This window comes from Cygnus olor, chromosome 1 (genome assembly GCF_009769625.2).
Source record: "Cygnus olor isolate bCygOlo1 chromosome 1, bCygOlo1.pri.v2, whole genome shotgun sequence".
Lineage (NCBI taxonomy): Eukaryota > Metazoa > Chordata > Aves > Anseriformes > Anatidae > Cygnus > Cygnus olor.
In genome coordinates, this window is record NC_049169.1 from 145,499,238 (window position 1) to 145,525,535 (window position 26,298).

Below are 26,298 nucleotides of genomic sequence, written 5' to 3' on the forward strand. Positions count from 1 at the left end.
AAGCTGGCAATATGCCACCTCCCGCCCTGCTGAATTAATTGCTTTGTCCTTACAGAGCCCTCTCGTGGCCACATCGTTTCCCTCACCTTCCTTACTGTTAAAGTACTGTGGAAAGCCTCACTTCTTAACACCACCTTTTCAGATTCTACTGCAAGATTGGTCTTTGATAACGAAGTTAGTGGTGTGGTTTTGTTTTGCTGCACATTGAGCTTATTTCATTCCTCACAAAGGAAAAAAACTTTCAGAGGAAATAGGTGAATATTCTTGTGGGCCAGTAAAGACAGCTTAACTTATGAGTACGGAAAGCTGTATGGAGAAAAGAATGGCACTTCCCAGGTGCCATTTGCTATCTTCACATGTTACTTTAGAGTAAGAAAGCGCACCCCATAAGGGTATAAAACTACATAAGTGGTTCTAGACAAACAGCTGTATTGTGCTCAAGAAGGAGGCAAGATTCAGTGATACAGAGATAAGCCCCAGGCAAGTACGCAGGGTTGTGAATTTACAGAAGATTTGGTTCATTCCCTACAGAAAAAAAAGGTAATACTACTATAAAAGGCTTTGTCCAACAATATGATACTGTGCTATCCCATCCTTTGCGCTACCAGACAGTACTTTTTAATCTTGAATACTCAATTATAAGGACAGTAGCATACCTTCAGTATGGCAGCAGCTGTCAGGAAGTACTAGTTTGTTTCATCATGGGTGAAATCCATCATTTTCCAGTCCCTTCAGGGTAGCTGGGCAGATGTCCAGAGCATGCCAGCCTTCACCATCAGAAGGCAGCTGCTCTGTGCAAAGTCCCACTGTAGCTTGGCTCCTGCCCTCTGTAGCCATTATTGTTAATACTGAAACATTACTGCAGGAGGGGGGCTGGGAAGCTTTAAAAACAAAGGTTCAGCTCCAAACTCACACGTAGACCTCAGCAGGCCTGCACTTCCTATTCTGTGGTAAGCATCTGACTTCACAGAAAGACAAAAATGTCATTTACAATATCCTTACACCAAGTATCTTATCACCACTTTCAGAAAGTGATGCTTAGCAGACAGGACTTTATACTGACATTTCTCAGCAAGCTGCAATTTAATGTAAGCATTATCTTCTCGAGGTCTCAGCTCGCTGACATGCAGCAGCTTTCCTTCTTGCCAAGCTCAAAGTCCAAAATAACAAAAAGCAGTGCTTTGGAAGAGAGAGGGGTACAGTTAAACCTCGCACCAGAGGGTTTTTTTCCTGCCAGAGGGGAAAAAAACAAAGTTTTAACAATCCCACACTAAGGATAGCTTAAAGCTTCAGAAATAAAGCCAAGCCAAGACTATAGCACTGATCAAGCAAATGTTTTTAAAAGTGATCAGCAACACAAGGATTTACAGAAAAAAAGTGTCTTTATTAGCATTGTTACAGGCAATGCATACATAAGAACTGATCCTTAAAGTGTACAACCCCCCAGCCAAGTTTAAAGCAAGAGAATCAGCAGATTGAGACCTATATTGTACACATGTGCAGTAACAGGATCTCTCTGGACCTTCCAACAGAAGAGACTGAAATCACTTTACAAAAAAATGTAAATAAAAATAACACCCATTTTTTTTTTAAAAAAGAGCCAGCTCCTAACAAACTGGCATAGCATCAAAAATATCAAACAGGGGAGCTGTCCAATCATAAAGAGTTCCTGTAAGGTTTGCGTATTGCGTTCACACCCTGCATATGCCAGGCATCGTGTTTAAAGCTTAGTAATAAAAAATACACACCTAATAGACAAGGTGGAGTTTAGGTAAGTTTCCATTTTGTCAGTTGTTACTGAATTTCTTTAAATGCATCATCAGTATAATTAACATCATCACTGGGTGGCAGCAGTACCAAAAATGAACATTTTTCCCTTTGTTAAAGAGTTCTGCAATTGAGTCAAAGTAAATTAGCAACATCCCTCTCTGGAATCTTTACACTGACATTACCTTATGCCAATTCCAAAAAAAGCACCCTTAAAAAAAACAAAACAACTTTTAGCTGGTTTCTAAGTGGGTAAATATTTAAACTAGTTAGCAAAATTAAACACCAGAATTTTCAGAAGTTATTTCTGTGCATAGTTAAATGCTGCAAGATGATTTCACATTTAATAAAGCAGACTTTAAGAAGCAATTTGCAAGAAAAGGTGTTCCCTTACAATATCAATCTTAGCTCATGGGAGATAGGTATTTTTTCATCTAGCTTCTTGCAATTGCTTTTCATCTACACTGGATTTTAGTGCAAGTCATTAAATTGTTTGATATCCAGCATGGCTCCTCTTTCTGCCAATCAAATAAGCAATCAAGACAATTAGAACAAGACCAGCAAGGGCTGCACCAACTATTATAGGGATCAGCATGTTGTTTTCATCCAGCTGACATTCTTCCACTGAAGAGAAAAAAAGGGTAGTGTTAGGCACTAGTCCACTGACAGACAGGTATTCCCAGAACCCCGACTCCTGCTCTCAAGCACACAGATAAAAATTGACCTGAGTTAACTTCTAGCTTAGTTTGGCAACAGCTAGAAGGAAGCCAAGTGCAGTAACTACGATCATTCACAATGAAGCCTTTCTAGTAGTTGTATGCACGCTGTAGAGGTTTGTAAGAGCTGCTTCCCTCTCAAGGGCTGTTACTGTTAGGCACACAGCTTAGCCGTGGTAAATCTGTCCAGGCAGACTCCTCCCCTAGCTGTTTTGCTTTAACCAGTCACAAAGGACAGCATTAACTAGACCTGACAGCATTAACTAGACCTTTACCCCTTTCACACAACTGTCTGAAGACTGTTAGGAAGTAGTGCTCTTCCTTAACTCTTCTCTAGACCGTAGGTAAGAAGTCCTAGTTATTTCGAAGCTGCTTCTTACAACACTTTTTGCACTAGCCTCAATTCAGACATCTTATCAACCTCTACAACACCTGTAATAGGGCATGCAGAGACTAAGCATAGCACCTACAAATTGTCTTTTGACCACAGACTAATAAATTTATATCAAATTGCAGTTCACAAACCTTAGTGTCATTCCCTCCATCCGCCCTCCCGTAATGTAAACCACTTACCTGCCCCAAATTTGTCTCCATCGACCTTGAAAACCTGGACCTGAACATTAAACACGTTGACAAGGGCTTTGTCTGTGACCTGGAGATTCTCCTCCGCACTGCACTTGTAGGAGTTCCCTACTGTAGCTCTCAGTTCGCTCATGCTGTTGTTTGACGCTTCAAATATTGGATCTGCATAAGAGAAAGTGTTATTACAGAACCCTGAAAAGCAGGAGCTGCAAGGTCATTGAGCTTAAACTTCAAGGCATTTACCCCAACGATTCTAATGGGTTCTCTAATGCTGGCATCCTGTAATGTTTATAGAAGTAGTCACTGAACGTAAGCTTGTTGAAAGTCCCTACCTTTTGCTTCAGAAGGCAGAGTCGTGCTGACACTCACACCTCGCAGAAAGAATTTGTCATTACTTGCATTCTTTAAAAAAAAGAAAAGAGGGAGACCATTAGTTTTAATTTAAAATAATGACGTACAACAAGCTGTTATGGTTAGGGTTCATTTGTGCATGCACTCAAATGACAGTCCACAAGTGGGATGCTAGCATCCAAAGGGCTTACTTCTAGAGAGAGAAGCTACAGAGGGTATGCACCTTAGGGAAGGCTGCTGGTGGGGAGGGGGGCAGAGAAATGCAGGCTGTTGCTCCTCAGACTGACCTCACATCCACCCCCAAGGCAAAAAAGTCCCAGCTCTGCCTGAGCCAGGCTAGAGCAGTAATCCCACCTGTGCTACAGGGAAGTAACAGGTCAAAGCAATCAAATTTGATCAATCCAGAGATCATCGAATGGAGCCCAAAGCTCTGACAAGCCCTGGATTCAGTTCTCAAGGGCACACGGCTCTAATACAGCATTGGGACTGGGCTGTTGGAAACAGGGTTCCCAGCCATCGTCGCAGACCACACGTGCCCCTTGGACTGTGCACAGAATATTAATGAGGACTTAAATCCAGCTCCAGACTATCACCATGAGATGAGATGTGTATTTGTCACAGGCTCCTCCTGTGCTTCAGCAGAATTGTTCTGAACTTGTGTAAAAAGAGTGGGCAGAGCACTGGGAAGGAATTCCCATTCCAAACGAGATGTGTGTACAGGTGAGAAAAGAATGCATACAACAGTTACCAAGAATTAAACCCTCTAAATCCTAGTATTAAAACCAAAGGCATTACTCATTCCCCTTCCCACAAATGGATTTTTTTTTTTGCTCTAGTACTTGCCCAGATTAATTTTCCCACATCAAAAAAGACTGCAGACCTTAAATGCTTTGTCTATGGATCCTTACCAATACGAAGTGGAAGATAATCTTTGTTTTCTCAAAAGTCAAATTTAGGAAGGCAGACGCGTTGTCACATTTTCCAGAAGCAGTTGTATTATGTGGTATGAAATTCAGCAAGTCTAACCCCATCTAGGAGAGAAGAGGATCGATTACGACATCTGTCCTTCGAGCAACTAACACACCAGCACGCGATCAGGCAAATCCTAATTTGCTTGTACTCACATGTATGTAATGCTGTATTTGCCTGCCTATTTTACAGGCAAAAGGGCAGACACGTATGCAAGCTAGACCTGGTATAGATGCACCAGAGCTACCATGCTGGCACTGAGAGCAAAGCACATCTTTGCATCCCTAAAGAAGCTCCCTGCAGCCCTGACTGCCAATAACCTGCTGCTTTCTCCACACTAACCTTCTTTGCTCCTAGCAGCACAAGGAAAACATCAGTAACCACCACTACAGAAGGAGCAACAAGCTATAAAATACTGCTTCAACAAAATGTAGAAGCAATCAAGGAAAATGTCTGCAAGGATGGTCATCTTGTAAGCTATTTCGGTTCAAAATGTTTTGGCATTGCCCCCGGTATCTGATTTTACACTGTCCTATATCTGTAGAGGGCTGTGGGTTAAATGCGCTTGCCAATCAAATAGAAACCATCAGCAGCTCTTAGATGTTAAGCCTCACGTGACTTTGGACACCTTATTTAGCACCTCCTCACTGGTCGATAAATCAGAAGTTAGGCAGTCCAGCCGTGCTGGAATGCCGTGCTACAGGAAGCAGCTTCGGGAATTTCATACAATTAAGGTGGCTTAAACACAGTTGCCATCAACCATCTACTTATTGTGCTGCAGCACATCAGCAATCAGTGCTCATGATTTTACCCCTCAGTCATAAATAAAAGCAATACATTCTTTTGCACTGCTACATACAGCATTAAGCCCCTAAATCCTATACAGACACCACCCTCCACACACCAGGTCCTTTATCACTGGGATCCAACTTAGACTACAAAAAAGCAGCCACAATTTGTTTGCCCACGGTCATCCACGTTACCTCAGATTAAGCCACAGGATAGGAAAAAAGCTTGCAACCAGAAGGTCCATGCATTAAGCTTGTAGGTTTACTGAACCCTTGGTCATTGTTTCCTGTTGAGGGCCTTCAGCAGTGCCTTTAGGATTACAGCTCGTAGCTTTGCCTTACTGGCTAGTGGGTAAGAGGTTTGCCCACGAGGCTGGCAAGCCGGGCTTTGTAGCGACGTCAGAGGGAAAGAGCCTATACCAAGGCTAGATCTTACCTAAACCATGCAGCACTTTTGTCACTGAAAATAACCATTATTTAAGTAGCTCTTAAGCATTGCAGTTAATCCCAGTACTCTTTGAGACTGGCTGGAAGTTAATTAAGTCTTTTGCAAGTGTGCGAGTCCCCTAAGAATTTGTCAACTCTGTCCATTTTTACAGTAGGAATAACTTCCCACTCTAACAGTCATTCCCTGTTTTCATTTGGGTACCCCAAGCCAGATTCCTGTAATTAACAGTTTGCACGTGTTGTTTAGATGGCATCTTTGGTATAGAACTCCCTCTCATCACATTTTTATAATTTTTAACTGCTTTTGTGGCATGGCCATTTACACTAACTGGATTTGACAGGCAAGTTTAGTACTCTTAACTGAAGAGAAAAAAAATCTTTAATGGCCACTTTCAGTAGAATACAACTGAGTAGTCACTAGTCTAAACCAAGCTAAGCAATTCAAATAGAGGACAATCATGGATGAACACTGCGAAGAATCAAGATTTTTACAGAAAATAGCCTGTAATAATTTAGCAAGTCTTCGCCAAAGAAGGAATCTTAAGATCTTGAAGAAGAATGTACCTTTTCATCTTTTTTTGGATAGGTGATATTAAGCTGTAGCCCCATGGAGGCAAGCACACAGGTTCCATTTGTACCAGTCACATTATATTTACCAACTGCAGGATTTGGAGGCGATGCAGTTGGTGCTGGGCTAGCTGTTGGAACCTGGCTAGTAGTCTGTTTAGGAGTTGTTGGTACTACAGTAGTAGTAGAAACCATATCTTCAGAGCATTCAGTCTCTGGAGAGAAAGGAAAACAGACAGTCAAACAAAGGCACCGGATGATCTACCTTTTTAATCCTCGAGGGAAAGGAAGACAATTTCAAGTAGTGTTTCTTAAGGGAAGATAATAAAAGCTGAGAAACAATAGCAAAGCATTACTGGAACTATTGGCGTGGAGTTTAAGACACTTAAAACGTCGCATATGAAAATGCCACCTCTGCTGTTATTTGTCGAAGTTCATGGTACCTGCATCTGCTTTTATTCATTTGTCATTTTACTTCACAATCAACTCAGGATAAGTAAGATTCATATGTCGACAAAGCCAGCCTTCCTGCTGTATAGTCACAGCAAGGCTCAAGTGACTCCCCCTTTTGGACATTCTGGGCACTCGTGCTAGCAGCAGAGGAACAGTTCTTGTGCTCAGTATTAAGCAGTCTCCCAGGAAACACATAGTTCTCATTCCCTCCTTTCCCCCCAGTACACTACCAGGTCACGAGGGCCCTACTTCATTATTTTGGCGATACCCACAGTAGCATTAAAATAATACTGGGCCTGTCATCATAGCAGTGCTGTGGCTTTTTTTATCCTTAACAAGATGACTTAAGACCCTGTTTCTGATGGCAAACATTCTGGTATACCCTTTCCATCTGGGTTTTATGTCCACCCTCTCTAGTTCTGCATTGCTACCTACCACCTGAGGTAGGAGGCGGAGTGAAGATGTCTGCCTGCCTTTTCATCCAGTTTCAGCACCAGCTTCCAAGGCAAAAGGAACAGTGGCCTCGTTTGCCAGAGTATTCACAAATACCTGGCAGCAAGATCTCAACACGTTGTGAGAGCCAAGAAGGCTCCTGTGCTGAAGACCTACGCCAAATCCAAAGGTCGCAGCAAAGACATTGCTGTGGCACAGGCTTCCATGCCCCAAGCCAAGGTCATCTCCCTATTTCAGGGATAACTTGTAACTTTATAAGGATGACAGCAACTGCAACTGTGCTATAAGTCATCTCAATTCTGAAACAATGTCTCAAAAGGCCTAGTTCTAAAATACCATCCATATCTTGCAGATACCAGATAACTAGTGCATAGCCTCTGTACTTAAACAGCAGCTTAGCTTCTGATTATAGCTCAGAAAGAGGAACTCTAATCACACCTTCTGAACTCAGACTCCAGCACAGCACACTTTCCTATTTCAACTCCATTTCTGGAAGGTGGAAGTGCAAAGAGAATGTGGATGAATGGAGGCGTGACCCTATCTTCTGTAGGCTTAACAGATACTGCTCAGGTCCCAGAACGTGATAATTTCCTAGCAAATAAAACAGACAGCCACTTGATTGGTACTTCAATGGAGAATTTCCCTCCATCTGCAAGGCCTCAACATATACCACCTCTTACTGCAGCTGGCAGAGATGGACACATCCATCTCACTTCAAGTGAAAGTTTGCCCTGGGTGGAGTTTTGATACAGTGTTTTTACTGAACTCACTCACAGCATAGCTCCTACTAACAAGACAGATGTGGAGACAAGATATCCTTATGTCTTTTTCTGACCGTTACAAAAAAGCAGCTGACAACAGTACTACCAGATAAAATTAAAGCCTCCTCTTTTCTTCAGAGCTGCAGATAATCATGGCAGTAACCTTAGTCACTGCCAGAAGTTACCACTACTAGCAACGCACAGATGCATTGAATACTGACTTTTCTCCCCTTCAGAGAACCTTGCCCAGATCACCAGCAGAAATATCCTCTAATGAAAGAGCTGCAGGTAAAAAAAAGTTAAGGGAGAATTCCAGATCTAAAGTTTATCAATAACTAGCTGCCAAAAGGATAGGGTGAAGCCTTAAGCTCAAAAGGGTGGAAAGAATGAACTTATCTGGAAAGAACAAGGTATTTTCAGGACCAAGATTTAAACAAATGATAAAGTAAGGATTCTTTAACCATCTGAATTAAAAATAAAATGAGGAGATAGCTCATTATGCAGTAAGAATTGAAAAAAATACAAAAATCTGGATAAAGTCTCAAGAAAGTAATAAAAAAGAAGGGAACAATATAACTAAAAGAAAAAAACGAGCATGGCAGCATGAGTAACAGTAATGTGGAAATAGAAAAACAAAACAGCTTGAACTCAAACTGAAGTGTCTATCCCCAGATCATAGAATCAGGTGTCTTTTCTAAGGATAGCTTCATCATCAAGACAGTGATACCACAGGATGGAGGAAAGCAACCTTGAGGAAGTGAGTCCAGCAAACAGACATTAGAAGAATCTAAAAACGGAAAAGGAATCAATTAGGAATAGAAAGTAAAACAGATGTTGATAAACTTGTGTTCCAGAAGGAACATCCGCCCCAAATAATGTAGTATTGTCTTACAGCTTAACCAAAGGACTGTAAGAACAGATAAGTGGTGCTGAAAAGTATTAGGCAGTAAGAAGATTTTGTTGAAGTTTCATAGAGATTAAGAAATCAGTTTTTCCCAATATCATGGCTCATGCTAAAGCCTGCTCATAACTGATCACCTCTCATATTTATCCGGTATACCCAGACAACTGGATCAAGACAAAAAAGAGAGATTGCTCTGAAGACTGGAGTAATAGAAATTTATTTCTTAAATTACAAATATGGGTCCTTTTTTTTTTTGCTGCAAACTAGTTCATCGAAGGGAAAAGACTGATCAAGACAATGATATACACTGAAACCTGAGGCAGTAATGTGAGGCAGCCGTAAAAGAACTGCATTATCATGTATCAAGCAAAGTATTTCTCAAAGAGATGGGACACGGATACTCCTGTAGAACACAGCTTTTCAATGAATCCATAATATGCCACCACTGACTACCCTAGTTAAGTTGAAATTAATCTTAAAACGAGTGTACAAATGGGATTAACAGCCTAAGAAAGAAGAGTTTCACATGACCCTGAGAAGACTTCTTACTTGCCCCAGCAAGACTTACCGCTTCCTAAAATACCACGGACAAACATGAAGAAACACGAACCGAAGAACATTGCCACAGAGACAGAGCACCACGAAAACACCACGAAGTAGTCTGACTTCTAATCATTACAGAAGTGAAATTCTGAAATGCCTTTCAATGCAAGCAACCAGGCCAAAAAGTCATTCTGTGATTGAGGCTGAGTAAACATCGTTTTTACAGCTTATATAAAACCTCCTGTAAGAAGAGTTATGTATCTGTTCCCTACAGACCAGTTCACTACTGTCCTCCGCTCTATAACTGCTTTTCCCCAGAGCACAGTAACTGTTTCAAATTACTTTGGTAGAGTAACTATAAAGCGATCAGATACTTCTCAAAGCAAGATTTTGGCCATGCACCCAGCTGACCTACTGCAACAGGTCTTTACACCCCTAAGCAATTGTGAGCAGAAGGAATGTTCCCTAAAGCCGGTACAATATCCATGGGAACATCATGCACCACCTTCCAGTCGTGGACGCTGACACCCTCAGAGAAAACCTGAGGTCCGTTCATTGCAGAAGATTCTGCTACAGAGCTATCAGAGCTTCAGATCCAGTCTACAGCTGCCTGAATATGATAAATCGGGACTTCAAAAAAAAATTAGGAAGATTAGTTCCCCAAGTACATTTTCTGCTACAAGATACTTACTGTTTCTGCTGAAAGTGCCATTTGTGGGAAAGGCTTCCAAAGTCACGTTGCTAAAAGTAATGTTCACGTGCTTCATAAGGATGTGCTTGGAGTTGATGCATCTGTATTCTGTGTCCATACGTGCCTGAATAACAGATTTTTGTGACGCTTCCATCACTTTTCCTGTGAAAAGATCATATTGCATCAGTAGCTAACAGTTTTTACAGAAAAAATCAGTATTACATCCGGAAGGGTGACACAATGAGAGCAGGAAGTTTACCTTCAGTTGAATTATGGAATAAAGTTGCATCTGACAGGTTGTAGGTGAAAATTAGCTTTTCAACTTGGTACTTATCCACAGTTTTCGAGAAATTCAGTCTTAACAAGTGTCCTGCTCCAAAACTCAATGCTAGAGTTGGCTGAGATGCGTTACCTTCACCACATGAGCTGTGTGGCTCTGTTGTGGCATTTTGTGGAAGAAAGAAGTGTGCAAACTGTAAAAAAGGAATACATAATATAACGTATAAATGGGATAATGTAATAACTTTGCCTTACCACTTTTTAAATATCCTATGAACCCGCTACAAAGCGTACAGCTGACACTCATATGCTATGTCTATTTACATACCTGTATATAGCAAGTAGCATGTTATTGGCACTCAGATTTCTAAGAATATTCCTCAGAAATTTGAGGACAAAACGGTACGTCCTCACAGCACCTTAGACTTTCCCTTTAAGCTATGGCTATGAATTTGGATTTGCCGAGTACAGATTCGTCTGCAATCTGGTAAACTCCAGACATGTGAAAGACAGGAGAATTTACGCTTTGCTTCTTGCAGTACAATTGAGTAAGAACAAAAGTGAATGGTACAGTGTACATAGTTTGGCTATAATTCTTTTGAATATATTATATATTGACAAGGAACTTGGTACCTGAGGACAAATAGAATGCTTACTGGAAAGCGTGAGCTGACTGCTCAACAAGAAGAAACTGACAAAAGCATGTGATGAAAGCAGTTACCTCTGAATGCGAACCTGTATAGCAGTATCAGCAGGATTTCAGACCACCAGCACTGAAAGAGTCAACTACACAATACAATTCTGCTCAAATCACACACAGCAAGTGTAAGCACTGGCAAAGCAACTGGATGTTTTAATCTCACACTATGACAACTAGAAAACGGTAATTTTAACATGGGTGCCTTAAAACATGCAACTGCAATAAGATTATAAATAATTCACAGTTCTGTCTAGTAGTAAAGATGCGAAAAACAGTAAATTGAAAGGCAGAGTATTTGTAAATAAAGATCCTTAACTTTCCAGTAATGGACTTGCTGATAAAAACCTGTAAGCACTGCACCGGTCTGAAGATACACCGAGATCTACAGAGAGATGCTAAGCAGGTCACATGGAAGCTTCAAAGCTAGATGCCAATGGCCATTTCAGTTCAGGTGTAGCCTGTGTAAGTAAGCTGCAGTGACCAAGTTCACCAAAAAGAGACGGGCAGGGTTTTATCCTTTACAGTCACAATGAAAGCCATTATAGCTACCAACAGGACGCGTGTAGAATTCCAGACAAAATTTCACATGTATCACTTGTGGTGGTTTCAGGCAGCTTCAGTCCTGCTGTATAATTACAGGAAGCGTCAGTAATAAAGGAAAAGTTGATGCAACGTGACTGGAAGGATGGAATGTTTACAGCAGCAGTTTTTCAGGCTTAACTATTTGTTCAACATTTGTTTCAGTACTGCACACGTGCAAAAATACCCCACATTTTATAAATGCATGTTAGAGCCAAGCAGCGAGCTACTCCCATTACCTGTTTTTGCCCATTGCTTTTGTATTCCACTGAGAAGGCTGCTGTCAGATTAGCAATTATGCAGACTTTGCCAGATGAATCTCTCACATCAAACGAAGAGGAAACCTGTAAAAAGCCTGGTGAGAGTGACAAGGAGTTAACTTGGTGTCACATAAAATTTAGTTTTTGAACCCCAAGCAAAGAGACAAATATATACAACTGTATGTTTTGGGAGAATATCCCAAACAGCAGTTGAGTTTAGAAACATTCGCTAGCCTTAACATCACTAACACAGGATATATTTAACAGCCCATTTAGAAAAAGACAAAGCCACCCAAACTGTTGACATGAGAGGTCCTCAGAGCGTAAGAAAAATTTCTAACAACCGTACCAGTCCTGCTGCTCAAGGCAGCAGCTCCGCATTCACCCTACACAGCAACTATTTCGCAAGCTGCAGCCAGAGCTGACTTAACAGGTTGGACCCCACACGCCTACGGCGCTCAGCCTCCCCCTGCAGCACGCCACGCTGCCTCCACTCCTGCTGTACCAGGACACTCAGCCGCACACACGCTGAATGCAGCATTTAGAAGGCTTGGACTGACTGCAGATGTTTTGGAGTTACTGCCAAAAATAGCGTGACGGAGCATGCCACCCTTACCAGGAGAGCTTCTCTTGACTGTCCTCACGCTCCCCGCACTTGAGAGGGGGACGGGGGTCATGACCTTGGCTCAGACAGAGGTTGTTTTCCTGCCTGGTTTAAGCTCATCTCAGACCAAGCGCTGACAAAAGCGGGGCTTCTTCCCTGCTTAGAGCACAGCACAACTTACCTGTTACTGCAGACAGAGCAGGGTAAAGCCATGTGAATGGAGGAGCATGGCAGCGTGGACTTACACCAGCCTCCACCTGCAATGAAGCTTCACCTAGGGGATGGCTGCTGGCAGGCTGGATTCAGCCAGAGCACTGGTTATCCCTACTTTGTCTGCAGCAAGTGCCAACCGGACAGTGCTCTTGCATCTGTACTCATACCAAGGTGTTCACATTCTTTATTGCAGAGTATTTGCTTTGTTTCTGATTCTTATTTTGTCCCCACACATCTGAAACAAACCTCACCGCAAAAAGCCTGCACCATTTTCCTGCTAGCACATTTGTCACCTCAAAACCTGAAAAAAAGCAGTTACAAGGCACAAACCACTCCATTTATCACAAGCAAATAAGCTTTAAAGAGTCAAACATGCTAATCCACTCGACTGCTGACAGAGCAAAAAGATCCAGCTGAGGGATTATCCATTAGCTAGCTTTCCAACCCTCAAGAGGTTTTTAAAAAGCAAAGCCCAACTTCAGAAGTTTTTGCCACAGAAGTATCATGTATACAATTGCATTATGACAATTATTAGGAAAAACTGGACTTTTGTCACAGTTTTAGTCAGGCAGAAGACACTTCAGTTGTAGGAACACATTGGAAACAATTCCAGCAAGTATTTGCGCTGGTTGCTTCCCCTCAGCAACAATTTCCTTCATCTCCAACAAGGGACGTACATCTCCCCCAGCATCAAAGGCGACCAAAACTTAAGTCAGAACTCACGCATTTCACCCAGCTGTTCAAAGAGCACAGACCGAAAACAAAAGACAGATCAAAGAAAGAAAATGCTTAATGGATGATGTAGAAAACTGATACTCCAAAACAAAATTGCCCTACCTTTGACTTTATGTCCATCTTATAATGCTCCTGAAGGCACATATTCACAAAGAAAATGTTACTTATTGCAATAATAAAATAATTGATGCTCCTCCACACGGTAGCTTCAATTTACCAAGTTTCCTTCGCATTAAATTTATGTTTGGAAATCATTTACATTGTACCCGAGCACTTGCTTTCTCAAGAACGGAGCGGCTTATACTTTCTTGAAGATTTCTAGCACTGCATAGAGGCTGTGGAGGCAGAAAACAACAGTCCATGGCTACTTGAGCTAATACTACAAATAGAAACTGTGACAGAATGAAAGTCTTCAGTATGCACGCTGATTCTGTTGTTTTATAGCTACTAAAAAAATTTGGTGATTTTAGAACTAAAAATAAGTGAGTAATAGGCACTACAGAATGAAAAAAGTTTAGAAGAGAATTACAGGGGAAAGAGAAGACTGAAAAACAGCATTAAATAAAAATTGCTGTCCTAAAGGAAAATATGAGAGTCCTGCCCATTACAGATGATTCAGAGAACAACAAAAGACAATGCAGAGGTACCATAGAAATCACTGAATGGAACACAGTCTGGGAACGAACAGCTGACAAATTACCCTCGGCAAGTTTAAGTAATAGAGAACAAGTGGTCTGAACAAATATTAAGAATACCACCTACACAGCTACTAGAATTTTGCAAGGTTAAGTTCACACCGTGATATGAAACCCAGTCTGGCTAGCGTGGAATAAACACTATAAAACCCCATTCCCCCTCCAGAAATGTTAGGCAGCTGCTGGATTTGCAGTGTCAGAGTGATGAGACACGCGTCAGGCATGAGACATCGAGCTATCCTCAATGAAGTGGCAAAACAGGGCCGTTTCCCTGCAAGTAGATTGGCATTCATGAGGATGGCGATCAGAGCAAGCAGTGTAATCCACTGCCATCGTCTTGGGGGCAGGGGTGGAGAAGCATACAGAACAAACTGCGTGAAACATCAAGAATAGAGGGGCACTGAAAAACTAGCAAAACCATAGCAGAGCAAAGCAAGGTACCGAAGATGTTCCTGCCTACTCTTCGCTCCAGCCAGCCAGTTTAAAGCAGAAGAACAGCTTGCCGGGTTTGGGAGGAAAGCAGCTGTTGAGTTTGAGAAGGCTGCTTCAGTGCCGACCAGTGATTAACGCGTGAATCATCTCCAGCCCACAAACAATAAGAGCCTGCAGTCAAAACGTCAAGAATACAGAAAGCAAACTGATGTTGAATCAATCTGCCCTGGGAATATTTCTAATTAAGTTACATAAAGTAATGGTCAACGTTATCACAGCATAACTACAAGTTGAGAACATTGCTTGTACTTTTCATAATGGTACCATTCTTTGCTGTTTACCACAAAAACTGATACAGCCTCCAGTGTCTTCAAACTTTAAATGCTCTTCTTAATAAACTACAGCATCTTACTGTGCCAGAGCCATGGCAGTATTTCAGATTTATACAGCTGAATAGATCTCAGACTTTTCAATAGCAAGAAGTTTTGTAACATTCATTATTCATTCAGCTGGAAATAGTATGTAATAATATCTAGCAGAAGAATCACCGAAAACATAGCAGCAGCAAAGAAATCTCACTTCGTTCAGATGCTTCCTTTGGATTCCAACAGGTTCCTAAAAAAAGGGCTCCTTACACATTTATTCCAGCTGCACATTTTCACCTGAAAATCATAAGGTATCTGATCCCTTTATACCTCATTTCTGAGGTTATATTGTCATGCATGAAAAACTGAAGGAAAAACTGTTTAAGGAACAACTAGATAGATACATTGCTTAAAATCTAGCATCCATTTCATCTAACACAACTACATCAAAAAAAAAAACCACCAAACAGAGCTTATTAACACTCCAAGAATCAACAAGTCAAAGAAAAAAAACTTCCTTGGTTATACAACAACTATCTTAAACTCATCTACCACAAAAAAAGTTACATTTGTTTTAAACTGAGAATTATGAAGCTAGCAAAACAATTTGGCACATTTGAACAATCTAAATCTGAGCCCTTTTGAATATTGTTCATGGAAAGCTGGGATTCCCCCTTTCTTGACCAGACCAAGATGCTTTCAGGTTTCAAGCTTTTTATGATTTATATCCTGTTAGTCAAACACAGCTACCCTTAGGCTACTCTCCCTTATAATGGAAACCTATCAGGGGAAAAAGACAAATGCTTTATTTTGCTCTAAAAAAAGCAAGCATGTATTAATGGCAATTGTTTACGCTAGCTGCTTGCAAAGAGGACTTCGGTTGCAATAGTTAATCATTTACCATCTCCAAGTTTTTTTTCTAAAGCCATTGGACAACAAGGATCTCAAGCATGAAAGCTATTTATATATTTTTTTGTTACTGTATTCATGTTTCCTGCATAAATATTGTCTGCCTCCCTCCGTGAGGAGGGCACAGCAAGCAGCAAGACCCCAATGCCAGGGGTGTCTGGGCAGCAGGTGCCAGCACCAGGCGGCCATTTTGAATCCACGTTGCCAGGCCCTCAGAGCAGGGAGCACCGCTATCCACAGGGCTGTGATCCAAGGAGCAAAGCCATGCTGGGTCTTATCTAAAGGTTTATTTCTCACTGTACACATGAGTGGAAGTGCCCCAGTAATTTACTCACTTGGCTGGTTCGGAAGGATCCTGTCACCTCAGTGCCATTTTGTGAGCAAAATAGTGACTCTGGTGCTTCAGACTCCTAATGTCTGTGCCAGGGAATGGGAAAAACCCCGAGGAGTTTTGCTTCTCTCCTCTAATCATGGCTTCCAATTTAAACACCACTCCCAGATGGACACCTTGTACAAGTCCTTTCTTGGAAGAGAAGGCGAGATCACTTGCTTAGGATCCAGGATCTACACTACCTTGGGACAGTACAAAAACCAAAAGCTTATATATATATATATATATATATATATATATATATATATGTATTTAAAGATCATACTACTTACTAACCCTTATGTTTCCGAGGAACAAATGAAAGCAAGAAATCCTTTGACAGATCTGATGCATGAACCACTTTGCCTCAGACAAGATGTTCTTCATAAAACTGAGTTAGAATTTACCTGTCACCAGTGGACTCAGAAGCCTGAGCACAGGATATCAAAAGCATATCAAGAAGAGATGAGGCTGGGCTCACCTCAGCTGCTGTTGGGACATGCTTGAATACAAGCACAAGGGCAAAAAGCAGGAGCAGAGCTTAATTCAAGGTTGGTGGGTGCCTTGGTAGAGAAAATGAGCTATCGAATTCCAGATCCAACCCCAGAAGATGCATCCTTGCCAACTTACAGGGATGAATTCACACAATCTTAGGTTATATTTTGAATACTGTTGATTTACATTAGGGCAGTAAGCATTTTGTTTCTCAATTCAAATGTGCAGGTGAATGACCTCTCTCTTTATAAACACAAAAGCACAAAGCATTATAAAGGAAAGGATATTTTGCAGCTGTACACTTGCCATTTGGCCAGACAATTGCACAATTGCATCAAGTTTAGTCACATGAAGCTTCTTTACGGTTTACAATCTAGAGGAAGGAAGTCTTGGGATAGCTCTACGGCAGCTGATTACACGAGTCCACCGGGAGGGCTGATACACCATGGCTGGACTCTTTCCAGCATTCGCACAAGTTAATTTTGCACTTGCTCTGGTTAACACTGCTGTCTCACACCACACAACTAACACACCCTTTAAGGTAGCTGACAGCCCCAAACAGCTTTTTGGAGGAAGAAGCACCACTTAAAAAGTCCCCTCAGAGGAGAGGAAATTGGAAAAAAGAACAATCTTGCCTCAGTAAACCACTCTCCTATTCTTACTGAGGCAAGGGAATAGATCTCACTTGTCAGGGAAAGTAAAGCCTTATTAACATATGTAATATTACACAGACTGAATTCTGCCTATTTAACAAATGAGAAACCACTAAAGGTTAATCAAAGAAAAACTGCATTAAAAGCAAGGACTACTGTCCATGCTGCACTGGCAGGGTGCTACTTACACTCTCGCCCTTGGATGTAGAGAAAAGAGTACTGGCAGACGGCATGCTGCCAAGTGACAGGGAAGGCTGAGAAACTGTCACGCTTGGATTGAACAAGATACCACTTTATCTTAATGTCAGATGCACCAGAAACATGAAGGCCTGATTTACCAAAGCATAAGATGCATTTTAAAAAAGTAGGCATGTAACTTAGACTTCAGGTAATGCAATGAAGCATTCAAATAGCTGTTGTAACTACCGCCGCTCACACCCAAAAGGGTCTCCTGCCAAGATTAAAAGAATAAATACCAGGAAATCCAGGATCTCACTAATCTTTCTCAAAGAATTTCCAAATCACGCCTCATTTGAGAGAAAAGAAACCATTGCAGTTCAGCTGAAACAAGCAAAGGAAGGCATGTCTTTTTAGTGCGAGAAACAAGTTCTCTAAGACATGGAAAAGGCTACACTGAAGTAAAAATAGTTAGCTTCTCAATGAAAGATCCATCCTCTCCTTTCAGCAGGGCTCCCCCGTACCTAGAGTAAACTCTTCAGCTTATCGTCTACTACTGATTGGCAATCATCCTATTCACTACAGAACAATCTGGAAAGGGGTTACACAAGAAGTGGAACTTGGAAGTCGGTCTGGACAAGGACCTAAGGCGCATATCTCAAGCAGCGTGATTCGGAACCAGTGGAGTTTTTACCCTGCCAGTCAGAAGAGCTGCACAACCCAAGGCTGAGTAACGTGTCACATGATGACAGATTGGCACTAGCACACGAATTCAGGTCCTTTGAGACTGTGTCAATACACTTAAGGAAGCTATCAAGCAAGCACAGTGGTAAGTGCATCGTTTGATAAAGCAACATTCCGTAAGTTGCACAACATAGCAGTGGTTATACTTTATGAAAACTACTTCATAGTCTCAGTTCCATATAGCTAGTAATCCTAAGACTTCGGAAAACAGTAAAACACCATATTATTTAGTGGCTGGAATTCATTAGTCAAGTTTCTCTCAAATACCCTTTTAAGTTGCTGTTTCCAAGCAGCATTCTGGCCTGTTATCAGGGCGCTTCTAATCAGTACATCCAATGCAAGTACAGACAGCAAAACATGTTGGTAGCAAAGTTTGAAATTCCCCTTCAGACTGAAGTTGTGCAATAGAAACACGTGGATTACGCGTCAATAACCCTGAAATGGCATCATGGTACCTTTAACTCCCCCCCCCCAGCCCGCCAGATCTCAGATATTTCGTTATCCGCTCGCTGATACTGAATCAGAGAGTATGTAGCAACGTCTGACTACACTTAAATTTTGGAAATGTTTTCTCTGCTGTGCTCATGTTTCAGTGAGGAGGAGAACTACTGGTGCTCCAGCACTGGAAGAGCACAAGTGACTCTGTTGGGCATGATACTCAGCACAACTGGCATGTCGTGCTCAACAGCAGACAAGCACGATCTCCGTATTACAAAAGTCAACAGCTAATTTGAGGGAAAGTACTTCATTTCCTTTAGATTCCCTTCCCGGTATTTATCACTATTACTCAAGTCTTTTGCTCATTCCATATACACGTTTTATATTAGCCAGGAAACTCATCAGGAGATACTTAATGCTGACACATGAAGAAATATTCAGCTCAACGCTTGCTACTCAACATGAAGGGAAACTGAAGCAGTAACTAAGGCACAAGGAGGGGAGAAAAATTGGGCAGATATCAGTCTACCGTCCCAAACTCAAAGCATTGCAGAACAATGCTTTCACATTTGACCCACCCCAATAATCCTTAAGCCTCCTGGGATCTTGCGTTAACCTAATCAGCGTTCACTGAGATGACTAAAGGGCTGCAAATGAGGCCAGCTCAGGTAAGGCCATTCTTCTCATCACTACCACCCAAGCCTCTCAGCCTGGGAGGTTACCTGTGACTCGAAGGACAGCGTCTCTATTTGCACCACAAAAGCATTCCCCTGAGATTTTAGGATAAAGCAGTGTGGAAGGATCTAACTACTAGACACTGGCACAAAGGCCTGTTGGTAAGCATAGTTGGTTACTCTGTAGTAGAATGAATTTGTCTGTTTCTTCAACAGCAGAAACAATACGTTTCATATACCGAGAAGTGACAAAGCTAAATGGACAGAACCACGTTTATAAGCGCTATTTAAGCAGAGGGAGCCTGTCACAGTCCCAGCAAACGCCATTTGCAGTGTCACTTTAAACCTGCATACCGACTTCGATGCCAACAGCCGCAATTCTCCATTTAAGCCGTCCCCACAAGCCACACAAAGGATTCCCACTGGGACGCCAGCTCGGTGCCACTCGGGCTGCAGATCCCGACCCTAAAAACAAGTCCGACGGCACCGCCAGCCGCTGTGCTCGCCAGACCAGCTCGCAGCGACGCCTTTCGGGCTCGGTGCAGCAGAGAAACCGAGGGAGCCAACGGGGACGCCGATGTTTGCCACCGAGGAGCTGCCAGGCGCTTTAAGGGCTGCCGCAACCCCGAAGCCACGGCCCCCAGCTGGTGCCTAACCCAGGACCCCCCGTGCTGGCTGCTGAAGCGTCCCTGCCGCCCTCGCCAGTAACCCGATAGCGTCGCGTGATGCGGATTCCGCGGCCTGAACCCCCCCCCCCCCCCCCCTCAGGCCCGGCGCCGCTCCCTCCCCCGAGCCCCGGATCCCCCCCAGCCCTACCCAGCAGGGCGGCCGCCGCCAGCAGCCCCCGCGCCATGGCCGGGAGCGGGGGGCGAGGAGCAGCAGCAGCAGGAGGAGGAGGAGGAGGAGGAGCGGGAGGCAGCTGCGCACGGCGCTAGTCCCGCGGGGTCATATGACCTGCGGCGTCACGCGCCCCGCCCAGGGGGCCTCACGTGACGGGGGGGGGGTCTCGCGAGAGGGGGGTGGGGCTGTAACGGTCGTAACGGCCCCAACGGCCGGCCCCCCGCCCCCACGAGGAGGGGCTGCGAGCTGGGACTGCCCGGGCTGGAGAAGAGGAGTCTCGGGGGGATCTCGTCCATGTCTGTAAATACCTGAGGGGAGGCTGCAGAGAGGACGGAGCCAGGCTCTTGTCAGAGGCCCTGGGCACAAACTGGCCCCCAGGAGGCTCCCTCTGAGCCCCAGGAGCACTTCTGTGCTGTGCGGGTGAGGAGCCCTGGCACAGGCTGCCCAGAGAGGCTGTGGGGTCTCCTCCTTGGAGGCCTTCCAAAGCCGCCTGGAGATGGGCCTGGGCAGCCTGCGCTGGGTGGCCCTGCTGGGGCAGGCCTTGGGGTTGGACCAAGTGACCTCCAGGGGGTCCTGCCAACCTCAGCTATTCTGTGATCCTGTCTGGGGACTTTTTGCAAGCTGCCGTATGTCTTATCTCTTTCCTCACAGCCCTCACAGAATGTGAGTTACGCGAGGCCCAACCAGCCTTGCCAGCTCCAGGTGTTAACCGTGGTTCTCAGATGAGGTGTGCAGCCCTGGGATCCCTGTGTTAAAGGGAAAGTGGTAGAGCTGGGTGAGAAACACCTTCGGCCTGCAACAAAACACACCTAAGGTCTGTGTGGCCTCCATAGTGTTTCTTGCCACTGAGTTTAAAGGCAATCTAAGGTGGGTACAATCATCTTGTATAGAATAAATCCAGTCCCAGCTGTACAAACTCAGTGGAAGTTAACGATCTGTTATCTCTGAAGTGATGCGTCGATGCCTGTGTAGACAGACAACCCGAGTATCTGTTCCAGTCCAAAACAGGGACCACTAATGAGTTGTCTCTGTATGACTTGTCATGCAGGTAAAATTATCTGTAGTTTCACATAGCTTCTGACATTGCCCAATATCTTTATAAACAGGAATTTTAAGAAATCCCATGCCTTATTTTTTGGAAAGAAAAAAAAAGGTGGTGGTTTTTCTATTGATATTGTCAGATGTTAGTGTAGTATAGAGATACAGAGCCCAGCCATTCGATCACTTTGTAATTCAATGCAATCCAATGCTCTCTCTTATCTAAGCTGTTAAGGATATAGTTTCTCCACCTGAAACCTTAGAAGTATTTATTTTACTATTCCTTGTGCTATTAGAAAGTGCCAATAGCTGCGTGCTGCTGCTTTCTCCTCATTACAATGTACTCCAGGTTAGTCAGCTCAGAGATGGAACTTTATGCTCCCAAGATGCCTTTGTGCATTTTTACTTAGGACCGACTGGAAATGCAATGTAGCTACTACCAGCTGCTGAAGTCAAGTGCAGTTGTTCTAAACCAGATGACCTTTCCCCAATGTTTGTCTCGTTTCACTTACACTTCCTATTTCCACAAAATATCCTAGAGAGGATTATCAGCTCTTAAGCGTGCCTTAGAGATCTGCCTTTCTCTTTCAACGATGCTACTATAAACAGACCTTTCTTTATACCGCATTTTTTCTCTGTGCCTTTTTAAAGACAGAAACACTTCATTTTTCACTTGCTTTTTCCTGCAGCACTTGGAGCAGCCTTTATCCTCACCACACGTTGCCAAAAGCAGAAGTTAGCTTTAAAAACGACGCAAGGAACAGCTCTGGTCAAGTGCTTCAGTGAGTCATTTGCAGAGGAGTGGAGGTGGGACATGGCTTGTTCCAGTTTTTTGATCACTGCTTTTGGAACCTGCACTGGGAGTGGAGGAAAGCCTGTGGGCTACTCAAAGCCTGCCAGAAAACAACAAAGAGGGAGGCCCAACGGCACACTTAAGCTCGCTATTCAGTAGCCTTCCTCTCTACTGAAAAAATGGTAGGCATTGATAAATTGAGAGATTTCCTGATGAAACGCATCTTACGCAAACGCTGCCATCAGCCTCACTGCTCAATTACTTGTTGGCCAGCATCAGGCAAACTTGGTAGCAGGGTAGGGTACAAGCAAACATAAAATTAGGGCTTCTGTGAAAGCCGGTATACAGACAGAGCCCAGAGATCCCAGTTAGCGCTGTCACTGCAGGAACAGCGGTCACGCGTTGTGTTTGAGCTGCTGACCAACGTGCGTGCAGTTCCGCATCAAGCATGGTGTGTTTCGGGCGCTGACGAGCCACGGATGTGGGGTGGCTGCCTACAGGGAAGAGCATGGGGAAATGCTGACAGGATCTGGGAGACTGGTGAGTACAGTACAGCCTACTGTGCACAGTTCAGGCAGCAAATGAACAGGGAAGGCAGAGTACAGGTTGAGAATTCTCACCGGGAAAGGATTTCCATGGAACATGGCTCCTTTTTTCCTGTAGCTTTTTGCTGCCTATTATCAGACTTCACAGGGTTATTTTCCTTCCAAAGAGATTCAGCTAGGAATAGATAACCGAGTTTATAGTACAGAGTCCACTCTCCCTAGCACACCTGTCAAAGATCAAACACGTACAAGTAGGTCTACGTGCGTACCAAGGTGATACACTGAAGTTGCTGAAAGGTTTGTGATTTATTTTCAAAGACACACAGCACAAAGGGATTCACCCCCAGGCTGGATTTCCTGATCCAGGTGTGTGTGTGTGTGGCCTTGTGCTCCTCTGCATTTTGTATTTCAGGGGAAGGAACACCAAAATCCTCAGCTCAGAACGGAGCTTCAATGGAGTTAACACCAAAGGCAGAAGGAAAGCTGGAGCAAACCGAAGGAGTTAGACAATAAACCCAGGTCCAGACAAAGTAAGAGGGGGGAAGCTAAAATACAGAATGAGGACAACAGGACACAAGGAGTGGGCAGGAAGAAGGCAGTTAGTGGCTGGTAAGGAATGCTTTAATTGCCAGACTCAGGAAGAACCTACGACTGTCAGCCATCAACCTCCATTCTCATACTCATTTTCCCTCAAAAAACCTTGGGATGGAAAACTGCTTTTTAAGTAGATGTAAAATATGTCTGGATGACTTAAACTAAAGGTTGAAGTTTAATTCAGTTTAACTGAAAGGCTTTGGTTAAGAATCAGATACCCCTCGCTTGTATCCCAGACTCCTGCTTTTGTCATTCCATACAAGGGAATCACTACTCAATTTGTTCCAAGGATGCTGAATTGCCAAGATTCAGGCTTTCAAGACATTTCCTACTGAGCGTAGATGCACTGCAAGGGAAATCTGTTACCCTGCTGCAGCCTGATGTCTTCATCACTAGGTGATCTTCCAAGAAGAAATTTTCAGCAGCATGATCCCTGTGGGCACAAATACAGCCGTGGGACACAGCAAACCCAACAGCCAGTATCAACTCAAAGCTGGTGGAGACAGGGTGCTCAGCCAAATTCTATCACCAGCTATCAAAAAAACAACCAAAAGCAGCTATTTCACTATGAAACAGCGCTTACCATGCTGACTAATAAGCTAACTGCTTTTCTGTTCATTCAGCACGCACAAAATTCCAGGAGAAATTTGAGGAAGCCGAACAGAAAACAAGGGCCTGAGAACAAGAGCCATGGCCACACGGCCTCTCAATCTCTCCCACAGCTTTTGAACCTCTGAAGCCACTTTCAGACCAGTTGTGTTTGGGGGGGGAGGGAGTGGGGGGAGATTGGCAAATGGATCACAGAGAGTAAAACCAAGGCTGATGGTTTTCTGTTAGCAGTATGCCGCAATGCTGCTTCTTGAGGTTATTTATGGGGAAAGCTGGGGAGAGTACAGCCACGGGCAAACGACATATATCACAGAAAGACTGCCATCATTATTTCTACTGCTCCTGGAACAACCCATTTGTAATTGCTATACCAGAGTAATTTGGCCAAGGAGTTCTAGGCTATGTCAATTAAGAAGAGTTGCAGATCTCAGCACTTTTAATCAATTAACATCACTTAGTAAGGCAGAATCAGTCCATCATCTTCAGAATAGCACCGCTGCTCTTAACATATTGTTTAAAACTATTGGACCAGGGAGTGCAGCACACGTTCATTGCTTGGTATCAGTTACTGTCTACTACGGCCAACTTCCTATGTGGATAAAGCGTCTGCCCATCACATTTCTGTGAAGAGTACCTTCCTTTTTGTTTTAAAAGCCTTGAAAGATGGAGTTGACTGGCTTACACATGCCTGGAAAATCAGTTACAAGGCGAGTCATAATTAATGCCAAAGAACGTACTGCATAAATTAAGAGCCACATTCTCACAAAGGCTAAGGAATTTAATATGCATCAAAGATTTTATTTGAATTAACTGGATTCAAATATTAAAATAAGTACATTAAATTACAACATTAAATATGCTTTAAATACAATAAACTAGATGTTTTTAGTTTCTAAACACAAAGGGAACAAAAATAATTCAGAAGAATGCAATACAATTAATGACACCAGATGACAGAACAAGGACTTTATGTAAATCTGCAAGATGTCAACTCTCTGCAATGTTTACTTTAAGAAGACATGGTGGCATTTCAACTGATGCACAAAACCCATGTTACATAAATTTAGTAAGGTATCTCTCAGAAAATATTGCTGTTATAATTCTCATTTTCGCCACGATCAAAACTCCTTTGGTAGCTCTTTTTCAGAATGAAACACGCCAGTATGCAAATCCCGAAAATAAACAGCATCTTGTATTACCACAAAAGGTATCTTCTTTATAGTTACAATTATCTAACAGATCTACAGTGTCTTTCCTTCTTTAGTTCAAATCAACTTACATATATACAATATGTAACAAAGTACTCACAAAATCCTTAGTCTTTCAAGACAAAAAACTATGCTTTCACAACGTGAAGACCATAAAAGTCTATTTTTAAAAAAAGTTCTCGACTCTTAAAGTGGAGCACGCTGTACAGTAGTTTCCCTGTCTGTGATTTTAAAGGCAAAACTAAACGTTACGGCAAGTACATCAACAGTGATAAAAACCAGTTGCCCTAAAATGAGGCAGGGCCTCTGACTCAAATCTAATCCTTGCCACCCAACCCATCAGAAGTAGTAATAAAATAATAATCCATATTTTAGCTAAATAACCCAACAATTCACTACACACATGAACGCAGTTGTCCTCTTGGCACATAAAGGATCTCACTTCAAAACCTGATTTATCCAAACCAGACTGAAGTTCATACTCATTTGAAAGAAAATTAAACGAACGCAAGGTCGAGAGTTTTCATGGCGCATAATTTCAAAAATTCAGTGTATTTCAACAACACTGTACATAAATGTTCATCAATTAAGGGTTTTTAAAAAGTTACCCAAGTTGTCACTGTAGCTAAAGAATGCAGCATATAGGGTCTTTATGGATGCAGTCAGGAACACAGAAGTGAAAAAAACCAGACTTGCATCCATCACAGAAGTATTTCTTACACAGGTGATTTTACCTTTCCAACCAACTTCGATGACAATTTTAAGCAAAACTGTAAAAATAAACTGAAAAGAACCCAAAAGAACAAACAAACAACCGAAAGAAATAAAAATGCGACATTTAAAATTAGTAAGGAGTCTTGACAAGGATGATCAGTTAACATATCAATTTGCTTCTTGTCCACAGCAGTGCATGCAGCTGGTTGAATAATATACATCAACCTGAAATCTGCTAAAAAATAAAGTCTGGAACAGCATAGGTATTCGGTGTCCTGAAGATATATTTGGATTTTTTTTTTTAATTTGTATTTTTTTATTTTTTAAATAAAAGTATTTCCTCTCCATTATGCAACATAGTGGTACTGATTGGGGTTGTCTTTGTCTCTCTCCATATAGTCCCTGTCAATGAGAGACTCGATCCTCTTTTTCAAGTCTCCAGGCTGCAAGAAAAGATGGGATTAGTAAAACAGTTAATGATATGAATGCAAATATATTTTATTTAAAAAACACACACACAAAAACAACACCAAAAGAGAGGACAGCTGAAGACCACATAAGAACAGGAACATGAACCACCGTGAATAGCTAAACAGAATTTCCTACTGATACTTCGGCTTGTTCTGTTCACATGCTCATTTTA

At 42.7% G+C, this 26,298-nt stretch overlaps 3 protein-coding genes and 1 long non-coding RNA gene across 8 annotated transcripts in view; 2 read left to right on the forward strand and 2 right to left on the reverse strand.

Annotated features, from left to right (window-relative positions):
- GRTP1 (growth hormone regulated TBC protein 1) overlaps positions 1–1,587 on the forward strand; it is a 37,935-nt gene extending 36,348 nt beyond the window's left edge. The window contains exon 9 of the transcript XR_005820040.1: positions 56–1,587. The gene's annotated coding sequence lies outside the window, so the exon portion shown is untranslated. The remainder of the gene's footprint in view (positions 1–55) is intronic.
- Positions 1,369–20,334, reverse strand: LAMP1 (lysosomal associated membrane protein 1). Its single transcript, XM_040557137.1, has 9 exons — positions 20,131–20,334; positions 11,790–11,905; positions 10,252–10,465; positions 9,993–10,154; positions 6,185–6,402; positions 4,325–4,447; positions 3,398–3,467; positions 3,057–3,227; positions 1,369–2,391 (listed from the first exon to the last, which is right to left on the reverse strand). The coding sequence occupies exons 1-9, from the start codon at positions 20,165–20,167 to the stop codon at positions 2,252–2,254; spliced, it is 1,251 nt and encodes a 416-aa protein (XP_040413071.1). The 5' UTR covers positions 20,168–20,334; the 3' UTR covers positions 1,369–2,251.
- Positions 20,335–20,538: 204 nt separating this feature from the next.
- Positions 20,539–25,964, forward strand: LOC121070456. Of its 3 annotated transcripts, none has more exons than XR_005820117.1 (5): positions 20,539–20,574; positions 20,806–21,021; positions 22,943–23,139; positions 23,748–24,925; positions 25,846–25,952. It is a non-coding gene; the product is annotated as an uncharacterized LOC121070456 (long non-coding RNA). The 3 variants fall into 3 exon arrangements; XR_005820096.1 differs by having other exon boundaries at positions 24,870–24,925; XR_005820106.1 differs by lacking the exon at positions 23,748–24,925 and having other exon boundaries at positions 25,846–25,964.
- Positions 25,965–25,981: 17 nt separating this feature from the next.
- Positions 25,982–26,298, reverse strand: part of CUL4A (cullin 4A) — a 35,901-nt gene continuing 35,584 nt past the window's right edge. For all 3 annotated transcript variants that reach the window (XM_040556910.1, XM_040556822.1, XM_040557000.1), the window contains one exon: positions 25,982–26,098. In XM_040556910.1, coding sequence (XP_040412844.1) covers positions 26,003–26,098 — 96 coding nt within the window. In that variant the 3' untranslated portion in view covers positions 25,982–26,002. The remainder of the gene's footprint in view (positions 26,099–26,298) is intronic.